General features: G+C 41.7%; 1 protein-coding gene across 2 annotated transcripts in view; it reads left to right on the top strand.

Annotated features, from left to right (window-relative positions):
• Positions 1–13,977, top strand: part of LOC146785536 (unconventional myosin-VIIb-like) — a 961,158-nt gene that overhangs the window by 716,417 nt on the left and 230,764 nt on the right. For both annotated transcript variants that reach the window (XM_085634664.1, XM_085634663.1), the window contains exon 32: positions 5,685–5,802. In XM_085634664.1, coding sequence (XP_085490790.1) covers positions 5,685–5,802 — 118 coding nt within the window. The remainder of the gene's footprint in view (positions 1–5,684; positions 5,803–13,977) is intronic.

Genomic DNA, 13,977 nt, shown 5'->3' with positions numbered 1-13,977 from the left:
TTTAGTATTGAATGTGTGCTTTTGGTTGGGAAAAGATCCGCAAGTTCATAAAATGAATTTTAAAAAAAAGAAAGACTTGGTGCATTGCATTAATATAAAGACTACATAAGTTACCTTATCTTAATTTTTCTAATTTTAGTTTAAAAACCTATATTAAGTATGAATGTGTGAATAAAATGTATTTATAAACTTGTGAAAATGTAAATTAGTAAACTGAACCCATGGGTCAAATTGTAATACAATTGAAATTAAAAAAAGCAGTGAAATTCATTAAAGAAAACAAAGGTTACAGGGACGTTATCATTAGGAAATAGCATTAAAAAATCGTAGACGTTCACTGAAAAAAATAAAGGTGACAGGGACAGTATTATTAGGATATAGAATTTAAAAACCTTAGAAATTAGCTGAAAAAGCCAAAGGTTAGGGGGACGTTATAGTTAGCTTCAGATTTTACACATTCAAAAGCATAGAAATTCAGCAGTTATAGTTACCTGAGCTAACCATAACTTACACCCCCGCAATACATATTTATAGCACCAAACTTCTCTTCTAAGTTGTATTTCAAGATCAGCCCTATTAAATCTGGGTAAGTCAGGAGATATGTACCACTGGAACACTATACAATGAAGAAACTTTGAAATCATCATAACTCTACAGATTGAATTTGGTTTGCCATGTTTTTTCTACTTTCTGCAAATTCAGTCTTTTTAATGACTATCGCTCTTCAGGTTGTTGATCTCAATGAAAATGTGGTTCTTCATATTCTCAGAAGAAAGATAACCTAAACTAGTTATTATTAGTGCAATTTATAATGCTTTTTTGAAACTTGCAAAGATGGATTATAACAATTTGCAGCTAAATGGACTATCCAAGTATTCCAGACAACCAACTAGAGAATCCACAATTGTAAATTAACACAAAAATTGTATTATACGCCTCTAAAATTGTATCACTTAAAACATCGAAATTCTTCTTGCTGTCCCAGATGCAGAATGAAAATGAATAACAATATAAATGTGTTCTCAAATTGACAATCGCTAATTACATTTTGGCACATATTAAATCAAATTACCGGTAGAGTTGAAATTACAAATCTATTATGTTTTGTGTTGTTATCGATTCCCCGACGATTTACAGAGCATCTGCTTAATTGCTGTCACTGTGGTACGTATATGTATAGCCAAACTTTGGATAGATTGCATTCCAACTAACATGGAACAGTGATGGTTTGCCTTTATGAAAATATATGAACTGGAAAAAAGCTATCTACAAAACTAAAGGTGGTTAAACAAGTAATCAACTGTTTAAATCTATAAGGGGGTTGCTCAATATTGGTTTTTGCAATTTGATAATAATTATCTGTTAGACTTGGTTCTCTCTTCAGGGTCACCCCCAAACATGTTTTGCCTTCACCATCCTGTCGTCTCAATTAGTTTTTGTTGCTAGTAGGAGTTTGTGCGGTTTACCACTGCTAAACAGTGCTAAAGGGCTTGTGCTCTTTCCCTAGAACATGGTACAATTGGTCTGCACCTGTTTGGCACATTTAATTAACTTATAAGTCCCTAGTATATGGTTCTACATGTACAAGGGCCCTGTAAAGGAAATGCTACTAGTAGGTCTACAAAAGCAAAAGGAACAATTGATGGACGGAATGCTTAAGAATGCAAACATTCACCCAGAGTCACAAATATCTGGGTTTAATCCATTGTTCCTTTGCTCACCACGCCACCCCAGTTTAGACTCACCCATATGCAAATCAGTCTTGACCCTGTTCCCCGTGGGAACAGTCCAGCCCGAACTGCCAAGCCAGGCCCTCCCTCGACCAGTAACAAGTATCCTGGGATAGGATTCGGGGCACCACCCCTCATCAGCCAGGCTAGCTTAGATCCAGTGACGCAGTGAGCACAGGGCCCGTGTCTGGGCATACCCTTCCCACTTACGGAGGCAAAAGCAAAACGAACAAGTGATGGACAGAATGCTGAACAATGCAAACATTCACCCCCAGTCACAAAGATCTGGGTTTGATACAACATTCCTTTGCTCACCACGCCACCCCAGTTTGGACCCTGCCGTATGAATGAATGAGATGATTTTATAAAGCACGCATTACCTGGAGGTGTCTTAGCGCAAAAAAGTTTCATGCCGGAAAGAGGGAGTCATAGGTGTGGGGGGGGAGAAGAAAGAACCAGGTGACCTCCCTGATTTACTGTTGAAACAGCCAAGTCTTCAGCTGCATCCTAAAAACCTGCAGCACCGGCTGTGCGCGGAGAGCCATGGTGAGAGAGTTCCATAGTTTCCCCCCCTGATAGGCTAGCATTCTGCCACCCCAGTTGGCTCGTTTGACTCTTGGGACCGTAACCATAAAAGAAGAGCTAGATCTAAGTCTCCTGCTGAGCACGTACCATGTGAACCGTTCTTGAAAATACGAAGGGCCAGTCTTGTAAAGCGCCTTGTGCATAAGGCACAGTTCCTGGAAAGACACCCTCTTCTCCACAAGCAGCCAGTGTAGATCATGCAATAAATGGAATACAGGTTTGACTTTAGGAATTTTCAGAAGTGTCCTTGCTACAGCATTCTGAAGAGAGTGCAATTTTTTTAGCAGATATTTGGAAGCCCCTAGATAAAGGGAGTTGCAATAGTCTATTTTGGATGTGATGAGGGCCATCACCACCATTTTTTGCAGGTCAGAGGGAATGTACGAGAGGACTGTTTGGAGTACACGCAGCATGAAAAAACCTACCGACATTACTGCATTAATTTGAGCAGAAAAACACAGTTTCGTGTCAAAGAAGACTCCCAGGTTTTTTGCCTTCTGCACGGGCTTTGGAAGGTTGCCCAACTCTGCCGGCCACCAGGACGCATTCCAGAAGGAGGTCTCTCTCCCAAACAGTAGTACCTCCGTTTTGTCCGAGTTTAATTTAAGGCAGTTGGTCCGCATCCAACTCGCCACAGCCATCATACAGCTGCAAAAAATGTCAGCGTCTTTCTCAACCTGAGATGAGATGGATACCACTATCTGTGTATCATCGGCATATGACAGTACCGTCAGACCTAAACTGAGGATCAACTGTACCAGGGGGGTCACATACACATTAAAAAGAGTGGGACTAAGTGCCGAGCCCTGCGGTACCCCACAGGGGAGTGAGAAAGTATTTGATTTTGCATCTCCCATCTCCACCCACTGAGTTCTATCTGCCAGAAAGGACCTCACCAGCGCTAGTGCAGATTTCCTGAAACCCAAAGCAGACAGGCGCTTTATGAGTAAAGCATGATGGACCGTGTCAAAGGCGGCAGAGAGGTCCAGGAGGATTAGAGCCGCTCTGCCGCATTTGTCCACTCTTATTCTTATCTCCTCTGCTGCAGCCACCAGAGCTGATTCTGTGCAATGGTTAGCTCTAAACCCATATTGGGCCGCATCTAACAGCTGATGCATGTCCAGAAATGCTAGAATTTCTTCGTTCATAGCCTTTTCTAGCAGTTTAGCCGGGAAGGGAAGTCAAGAGATAGGCCTGTAGCTTTCCACAAGCTTTGGGTCCAGGGAGGGTTTCTTCACCAGGGGAAGAATAGAAGCTTCTTTCCAACAGCTTGGGTAGTGCCCAGAGCTGAACACCTCATTCAATTGGGCTTTAAGTGGTCCAACCACCGTGCTGGCCACTTTGTTGAAAATCAGGGGGGACAAGGGTCCAAAGGGGCACCAGATTTGATGGGGCTCGTAAGGCTGATAATTCTCTCCCGTGTGAGAGGAGAGAACTCCGCAAAAAGCGGAGGAGCTCCTTCACCAAGGATGTCACTGAGGTAATAGCCTCAGTCTGATGAGGGGAGAGATCGGATCTACATGAGTTTAAGGAGTACACTTGAAAGATAGTGTTGACCTTATGTTGAAAGAACTCCGCCAGTTTGTTGCAGAAAGGTACATCCGGTACAATAACGTTGCTATTGTTCCAATTAGACAGGTTTTTTACCGTTTTGAAGAGTTCCCTGGTGGAGTTTGCAGCAAGCCTGATCTTTTCTGAGAAGTCTTTAATCTTTTTTGTTTTAGTTAGCTGTTTATACTCCAGGAGACATTTCTTGTATTTGTTTTTGTCCTCCGACCCCTAGTCTCTCCTCCATGTACGCTCCTGCAGCCTGCATTTAAAATGTTCTGCTTTTAGTGCTGGTGAGAACCAAGGAGCCGAATGATTTTTCCTATAACTCTTTAGCATTTTTTCGGGCACCACTTTAGAACAAGCCGCATCAAGCCAGTGTGTGAAGCTAATAGTGGCGCAATCTGATTGAGATAGAGCCTCACACAGTGCTGCCACTTTAGTATACTTCCAGGGCCTGTATTTGATTGTTCTATTAACGCTTGTGCTATCTGTTTTGTTGCCTGCGGTTGTAACTGAGAAGAAAATGGCCTTGTGATACAACCATGGGAGTGGCAGAAGCTTGTCAATGACTAGGTCTGCATTATTGGTGAAGATTCCATCTAGCGTATGGCTTGCCGTATGAGTGGGAGCATCTATTAGTTTGTGGAAATTGAAGCTGTTCAGCAGGTCAACCAACTGCCCTGAGTTCTTGTTGGAGGACAGTTCAAGAAGATAGTTGAAGTCCCCTACTAGCGTAAAGCTGGCATGAATCACGCAAGATTCCATAAACAACTGGATTTTATCAGTGAAACTCGTATCTGGGCCTGGGGTTCAGTATACTAGCATTTCATGAAACGTGTATGATTTGTTTAGATTGATACCAAACATAAGTGCTTCACAGTCAAGCTGGAACATTGGGGTAAAACTCGCCTCAAGCGTGTTGCGATATACAATGGCCGGCCCCCCTCCTCTCTGCCCCGTTCTGTCCAACCTTTGGATGTTAAAGCCCTCTGGGATTGCAGTCTTGATATCTGGGTCAGACCCCTCATTGGCCCAGGTCTCCGTAAGAAAGCAGATATCAGGATTGTGCTGACTCATGACATCTGCAAATGTATCTTTATTCTTCAACCAATCTTGACCCTGTTCCTCATGGGAACAGTCCAGCCCGAACTGCCAAGCCAGGTCCTCGCTGGACCGGAAACAAATATCCTGGGACCAGTTTCGGGGCATCACCCCCTCATCAGCCAGGCTTGTGATTGTTGTCTGAGTGGGGCTTCCACCCCCCTCAGCCAATAACCTGATTTCTTAAATTAACTATACTGATTTATTAGGTTCACTATTTGCTGATATTGAAGTGGATTTGAAACTGCTACATCATGTTACTTTGGACTAAATGGTATTTGACACCTCGTACTTCAAGGAAATTAGAGATTAAATGAATTGTTAATGAAGTGTCATATTTCTCAATAATAAAACATTAGAAAAAACACATCTCCCACTCCCCCACCAGCTTGCGTCCCTATGATATAGCGAGGTACAAACCCACATCTATGCATACCCATGTTTCTTAGAGTGACTTGTTGAGAATAACCCAATATGTGAAGGACAGAATGCTTAAATGAATGGCCTTTCTCTGAGTAGCATTCCATTCCACCCTGAGATGGCTAATAGTTCAGGGTGGACTCTCCCTTTAAGGTTAGGCCTGCGCAGATTTCTACTTGCTGTTGTAAGGCTATCTAATGCATTCAACATTCAAGCTTTTTTGTTGGTCTTGTGGGTTGTGTACATATTGAAGTGTTTTGTGCATTGTGTATGTGATCCTCTTCCTTGTTCTTGTAGGCTTCATATCTGCAGCAAAAAATCCCTCCTGAGGTAGTAAAGGAGGAGTTGGTGGATTATGCCCGACATCAGTGGCCTGTCCTCTTCTCGAGATATTTTGAGGCTTCCAGATTTTCAGGTAAGTAGTTACCAATCAGCAGACTCCATGGTAAGGACTTATTGGTCATAGTCAAAATATCCTGGATTTTCTCTTAATCTAAAATATGTGTCTTGTTTTGCCCTAGACTATCTAACTAATCTGCTTTCTTCACAAGGACATCTTTTGATTGATCGTAAACAAAATATAAATTGACTTTCATTTTCATGAAAGTGGCTGATAATCCATGTTGTAATGATCTAGCAAAATATTATAATCATACTATTCGTAGCATTTTTTAGGTTACATTGTAGATAGATTTAGCTCTCTTTAGCGAGAGCTCTAGCAATCAATACATCAAAAAGAAGCATAAGGAAGTAAATATAGAGTGGACTTTCAGCCAGCTCACTTCTGCGATTGGCTTTCATGTATTTTTCATGGTTTGCCGTCGCTTGGATGGGCTGTCCCTCAAGACCATGGCCTTTTAAGAATAGTTATTCCACTTTTGTTCCCATTAAGTTTAAGTGATGTCATCAAGTTGTCCTTCTGTTCAACTGCAGAAACAGCATGACCTGTAGTTTAAAACTGAGGCCCAGTTTGAATACTTTGCTGGCACCACACTTATTTACTGGCTTAATGTCGGCCCGAGACTGTTATTAAATAATAGGGCCTGTACAATGCACTAATCATCCTTGGAAATTTATTTGTCGTTTTTTTCTATCATGAAAACAATTGTTGGATTTGCATCTTTTTTGTTTGTGAATAAGTGCGAGGAAACAGACTTTCTAAAGAGCAGCAAAATTACTGACCCTTTGTCAAATGTATCTACTATGCGATAGGCAGTATTATTCAGTAAATGTATTTTAAAAGTCATCAAGTTCAAACTTTATTATTCTAATTATTGTTGTTATTATTATTGGTAGTAGTAGTTGTAGGAGCAGGAGGAAAAGTGATTGAGTTAATAAACCATTGTTTTTCTTTTCCTACATTTTTTATGTTTCATGCTGTAAATTGAAAGCAACAAGCATAAACAATGCAGCATCAAATGTAACAAATCACTGATATATAAGCAGAAATGTATGCTTTATTAATGAAAGTAAGTATTTGTGCTTCTCATTAACACAGCTGGTATTTATAAGCAAGAAAGTGCTTTAATAGTTCAACCGTTTAAATATCAGCTAAAATGATATGTCCTACCATAGCCAATGTATCACACTTCCCTACTGTATCTACCAGGCTAACCTACCATACCTAACCTAGTATGTCTACTCTTGATACCTACCTACCATATGTAACATACTACCTAACATGACTGCCTATCTACCATTCCTGAAGTACTATACCACCCTGCAGTTCCTAATTACTATATTGAATCTATCAAACCCACCCTACTTATCCTCAATACCTACCCACTATACTTAACCTGCTTTCATTTACCATACCTACTGTAAGTAGCCTATCATACCTACCATGCATACCTAACCTATTGGACCCTAACCAACTGTACCCCATCTACCATTCCACTCTAACTACCCTACCATACCTACCAACCATACCTATCCTATAGTTTCTAACTTACCTATTGTATCTCACCTACTCAACAAACACTTATCAAAACTACCAACTATTTCTATTTACCATACAAACCTACCATACCTCCATTCTTACCGTCCCTTTCCTAACCTAGCATACATTACCACAGCTAGCCCACAAACTTTTCCATATCTACCATACCTACCTACTAAACCTAAACTATCAGACCTAACCTACCTAAAATACCTAACCTAGCATACCAACCAAACTCACTTATCATATCTGTATATATACCAGTAACTACAATGCTTGCCTAGACTACCTGCCATACCTAACTTAACCTTCCATACCTAACCAACCAACCTATGATACTACCTTACTTAACGTACCTTACTTAACCTACTTCCGCCCCTGTGAGGGCATATATTTGACCTGAAAAGGGGGCTGGTTACACCTATCTGAGTTGTAGAATAGGCTTGAGGTAGTTCAGCCTGCTACACAGAGCACTTGTGTCTAACTCAGGGGACCTCCAGCAATGGCTTGATGTACTGCTGCCTCCATTGGAAAAGTGCTAATGTCAGCTTTTAAAGAGCATGAAAATGTGAATTCCATTGGTTTCCTAACTAGCACAACCTATTGGCTTTGCCAATGCTTGTCAAACATCTTACAGAATTACATCAGTTGCACTAGACTAGAGATATGTGAAATAAAAGCCTTGTAATGGAAAATGGGGTGCCTGGCCTGTTGTTGTCGAGGCTCCCATGAAGCGTTTATAGGGTAAAACCATAGGGTGGTATTCTTCTGTTAGCAAGATGGCTTTGTGCGTTGGTTTTAAACTAAATATTTGCAGCTAAATGTTGGTGGTTGGCACTGCAGATGAGGTACCTCAAAGCACTTCACACTTAGGAATTGCTGGCTCTTATCCAGTAATATGACGGTGTCTACCCTTCTTGTTCAGGAAGTCATGGCTCTTCAAGTTAATCTAGTGGCAGCTGGCAGGGAATGGGGTGGCGAGGCGGGAAGAGAGTATGGAGGGAGGAGAAGTTGGGTAAAAGAAAAATATTTTTTAAAACTCTTACCTTTTGATGGCCGCCGTCTCACCTCCGTCGCTTCTCTTCCTGGCAAGTCCCAGAAGGAGGAAGCACACAGCCTCCCAGAATACCCTTAGCCAATCAAAACGCTACAATTGAGCATTGTGATTGGTCTGAGCGCTGTGGTTCAGTGCTCAGTCAGGGGCTGGGAAGCTGCAGTAGCAGCTACAAAAAATAAAATGACAATAACTAAGTTATTATCATTTTATTTTTTTCTTGCTTCACTGCTCTGGGATCAGTCGGGCGACACTCCTCCGCCTTAGTGGAGGAGCCGCCCCTGATTTTTCTTTCCATTTGTCCTGAACATGGGAAAGAAGCAATGAGAAACCACTACGAAAACCAGGCAATCTTGACACTAACATTCAGTTCACTGTTGCAGAAAATATTCAAATAAGGCACTACTACCTCAGCAATTGGAAGGTAGTAAACATTTGAAGAAACTAGACAAAAAATACTTTGAGAGGGCATTACGTTGCAGAGGTGTTTTTCAGTGCTCTGCCTAAAGGCAAAATGCACTTAAACGTTAAAAGTAAATAACCTCCGTCCATTATACTCTCGATGTAATGATTATGCCTTTGCAGATCCTCAAATGTTGTCCTGTATGTGTGCCCTCCTGTTCAGCAGGGACCTCTTAAGGATTTTGGGTGCCCTGGGCCAAACGTGTTTTGGGGCCCCTGTTCGGGACAATTTTGAATGTTTGATCCAGTTTCAGTTTTTTCTTGCCTTCTTTGGCCATGTTACTGAAAGCGCACAGACACACTCCTCCAAATTCTAAATGTGTTTACACCTAATATTCAGGGAAAGTGATGTGTTTTCAATGTTGTAACAGTAACACAGCAGTAGTTCACTAATATTACTGGAAATAATCTCTGTGACACTCTCCCATTTCTCATTTGTGAGGTCCTGTTTTGATCTAAAAGAAACTTTTATGTGGATGCTGCATGAAACATAAATACACCATTTCTCTGCAAAATGTCTTTAGGAGTCTCACACATCACTTATATGTTAAGTAAATGAAAGGAAAACAGTATTTAAAACAATCTGTCTAAGAATTATTCATGGTCATCAGGGCAAGACTCTCTGTAGAATAGAGCTGGCTCTATCAGGGGCCCCCTGAATGATTGGGACCCTGGGCCAGAGCCCACTCTACCCATGCCTTAAAACATCTCTGCTGTTCAGTGCACAGATTCAGACTAGAGCAGAAAAAGAGCCGAAAACCAATAGGATTATGTCCCTATAATGAATTAGAGATCTATAAAAGTGGCCCATGTTTGCAAAATGAGGCAGATTTGAACTTGTAAAGACGCTGCAGAAGTGATGTGCAGGGTTGGAATACTGCATGGATTTGAACTTGCTACATACAGGCAATGTTTGTTTTAATATCAGGGAAATCGACAGTAAAAAAAAAGGTCCAGCAGACCATACAACAGGCTGACAAGCCGGCAAGAAATTGGCCTACACACTGACCTGCGAGTCCAAGGCATTGGGCACTTGCTGATTGCCCTGTAGGCCAGTCCAACTCTGCCAGTGCACCAATGGTTCAGCCCATGACATGGGCATAAGTATAAATAAAGGTGGTCAGCTCCTGCTAAGGCACTTCCAACGTATGCACCACTATCAAAGTGTCTCTGCCTCAATCATTCAATGCGCTTCACACGTCTACGCTTTGTTCAAATAGTTAGCAGCTTAACAGACTTCATGGAGCTTTGTCATCTTCCCATGGTCCTATATAATGAATGCGATCTGTTAGAAGCATCTGTCATGTGGGGTGGGTCAAACATGTTCCGCAAACATATAGTCACCCAACCTGAGAGGGCCAGTATGTATTTTTCCAAAATCAGTGCATGAGAGTAGAGGAGTGGATTGGGCATTTCGGGTATGGAGGTAGACAGAGTGGAGATGGGAGGGGATGTCTCCTAGCCACCTTTGTCAGCATGTGTATCTTACAGCTAGACAGCTCTCCTTATCTGTTTCTTACACATTTCAAGACACATCCTTAAGCCCAAATATATATGTTACATCTCGTGCAGAATTCATCTGCCCCTTTGGTTTCACCTCTTTCTCATACTCAGGTGACACTCAGCTTATTAGGCAGGAGGGAAACTTTTCTTCTGTTAAATTCAGATTCAAACATTGTACGACCAAGATTGCTGAATGAATGAATACCAGTTTACTTACTTTTAATTATTTCGAATCGGAGGCGCTGGTTTTTGGAAACCTCTCAGATTGTATTTCTTGATTGCACCCCTGCAAGCATAATGTAGCCCCGGTATGTGGCCTAGAGGATTTGGGGGGAATCTTATATATCATTTTACCCATAATGATTATGGTAACTCCCTAAACAGGATACTATCATCTCGAAATATGGTGATGACTTATGATCCAGAACCCCCAACAGGAAATCCGGTGGGAAACTTTCAGAGAAATGGATTAGAGTCAACAATTGCTTATATATCACATACCACCCCAATCAGTTCAAGGGCAACCAGGTTGGGAAATAAATTTACAATTTTGAGCGACCACGCCATTCTATCCCTCCAGATGAAGGTATCTATAGAGGATTCCCCCTGCACCCAGAATGTCGCCACCCCCAATCGTGGCAAGAAGAAACGGAATACAATTAAAGTGATACTTAGTACAAGCAGCAATATATCATTATGTTTAGCACCAGATGCCGATGCAGGGGAAATTGTGACGGCCTTCGGTGGTCTTCTAGAGAAGGTAAAACTGGCACTCACACGCTCAAAAGTGGTAAAATCAGAAACCTGTAGGGGGTGGTTTAACTCTCCATGCACCAAAGCAAGAAAGGCTTTGATGCACACCCTAAAAATTAGACCTAGAAACTCAGACCAAATAAAGGCAGCGCGGGCTGTGTACAAGCTTGCTCGATGAGAGAGAGAAAGACCATTAAGGAGGAAATCTGGGTGGACCTTGACCAGGCAGCCAGAATGGGTAATAGTAGCGAGTTTTGGAGGATAGTGAATGCACCACATTTTAAAAACCCTAAAGATCCTACACTAGATAATAACATAGATGAGGACGCATGGGTAACTTATTTTGAAAACATCTTTGCCCCAGTACACTTCCACGAACACCATCTTTGGCTACAGCATCACGCCCCCATACACCCCTCTCTTTCTCACTTATTGAAGTGAAGAAAGGTCTGATCGCGTACAGCACTGTGAAGGCCTCAGGACCGAATGGCGTACCCATTGATTTTTTTCAAGAAATACCGGACCTATGGGCTCCCTTATTAACGAATATCCTGAACAGCATAGCTATGGTAGGACCCCCCCCTTCATGGTCCACGGGCGTCATTGTCCCAATTTACAAAAAAGGGGACAGGGCAAACCCAAAACCTATAGACCTATTTCTCTGCTGGATACTACATCAAAACTCAATGGCTGGCTGCTCCTCTCTTAGTTAGAGGGGTGGGCCAAGGAGAATAACATCTTAATCCAGGCCCAGTATGGGTCCCAGCAGGGAAGGGGCACTGTGGACCAGAGCTTGAATTTAGCTCTGATCACAGAAAAATATACCAGATTAAAGGAAGGCAAAATCTACATGGCTTTCATGGACCTCTCGGCAGCGTTCAACTGCGTGGTCCATGTACAGCTATGGAAAATACTGGTGGAGATGGGGGTTGACCCTTCTATTATAAACTTTATAAGACAGCTGTACTCAAACGTCACGGCATCGGTTCGCTATACCAAATATGGTGACTGTACACAACCATTTAAAATCGCCAGAGGAGTAAGGCAGGGATGTTTCCTGGCCCCATTTCTCTTTTCTGTTTATACAAACGAAATTGAAAACACACTTACCAAGGCTACCCCTGATGTCCCTGTTTTTGATTCTCAATTACTACCCATCTTGGCATACGCGAATGACACTGTACTGATTGCTCGAACTAGGCGAGGTCTTCAGTGCCTAATAACCACCTATGTAGCCTTCATGGACTCTCTAGACCTGAAGGTAAATCATACGAAGTCCTTTGCAATCATAGCCGGGGCTAGAAAAAGAGATAAAACCTCCTATTTACATGTGGATAGCAAGAGAACTGAGGTAGTCGATACTTTCCCATATCTTGGGGTTCTTTTTGATAAAGATCTATCCTGGTCAAAATTGGTGGAAGGAAAAAAGTTAGTAATGGAGAGAAGCCTCTCTGCCATAAAAATCTTTCACCCAAAAACTGGGCGCTAGACCCCTGATACCTATAAAAAACATCTATCAGGCCAAAGTCAAGGCGGCAGTTACATATGGGGTGGGTGTATGGGGCTCGGTAGCAACACAGATACTCCAAACCACTGAAAATAACTTTTTAAAGTCTTTAGTAGGTCTCCCTTCCTCTTCATCAAATTATATTTTACATATGGAATTGGGCCTGCCATATATCACAGATGCAATTCATCTAGCTCCTATTCTTTTGTGGCACTCAATTCGGTGGAGGGACACAGTGCCACTCACACAAATGATAATAAGGAATTGTCTGAACATGGATAATAGCAGAATGTCAAGGTGGCTTGGTTACGTAGAAACAGTCCTAAAGGAAATAGGCCTTCCCGAACTATTCAAGAACCCCCTGACCTGCAGAGGGGTTTCGAAGCAAAAGGTTTTGAACATGTTTTTGTCAATGGCAGACTATAAACAAAAGGAACACCACAAAGAGAAATATGCAGTTGCTACCTATCTACTGAACCCTCAACTGACAGAGAGAGGGTACTTTTAGCAAATGTCACTAGCCCACAGCACAGATTTATATTATTGAGGTTTTGCATGAACTTGATTCCATTGATGTTAGGATATCCGGGGAAAACCTATAATCATGCAAATTTAAGCTTGTGCCCATGTGACAACCTCTCACATCAAACGGAACTGCATTTAGTTTTATTCTGCAGGCTCTATGAGAAAGAAAGGAACTTCTACCTCAAGCCAATTTTAAAGGAAGGGAATTTTAATCAATGCCGAGTTGCACTTTATTTTTTGTAAATGTCATCTGATCCCTTGGTATGTTTTTCGGTAGCTAAGTTTCTATGGGCCTGCATGAGAAAAAGGAAGAGGGGGGCTGCTAGAACCCTTAGGCTGGTCGCTTGCTAAATTGCTTGCACTTTAAATGGGGCTGTTTATTTAGATTTTCTTTTAGATAAAACATGAACTATCCATTGTTTTTATTGCTTATGAATATTTATCAAGTATTTATTCTGTAATTTTATGAGCATTTTTTAACTGATCGAATACAATTTTTTAATTAAAACATTAAATTGATTAGCAGCTCTAGAGAAGGTATATGTGTGTCAGCTGAGACAGTAGCCTTGAAAACTGCAAAGCTACCCTGTGCAAATATGTAGCCACGCTAACCTGTCCTCTATAGAGAACCTGAAGCCACTTCTAAATGTTCTGTGCACCCACGGCTTCAAGCCAGAACCGATTTAAAGGTGAATCCATTAACTGCGTAGAGACGTTTTGGTTCACAGAGCGGCATCCTGGCAGACCATTCTTTCACTCATTCACAGTCGTATTATCATCACTTTTCCTATTTAACTGTAAAGTCTGGTTAATGTGATTGTTTGTACAGTAAAAGTTTCAGGCATCT

Source organism: Triturus cristatus, chromosome 11 (genome assembly GCF_964204655.1).
Source record: "Triturus cristatus chromosome 11, aTriCri1.1, whole genome shotgun sequence".
Classification (NCBI taxonomy): Eukaryota; Metazoa; Chordata; class Amphibia; order Caudata; family Salamandridae; genus Triturus; species Triturus cristatus.
The sequence above is the reverse complement of the archived record's forward strand: the minus strand, read 5'-3'. Positions and strand labels throughout refer to the sequence as shown.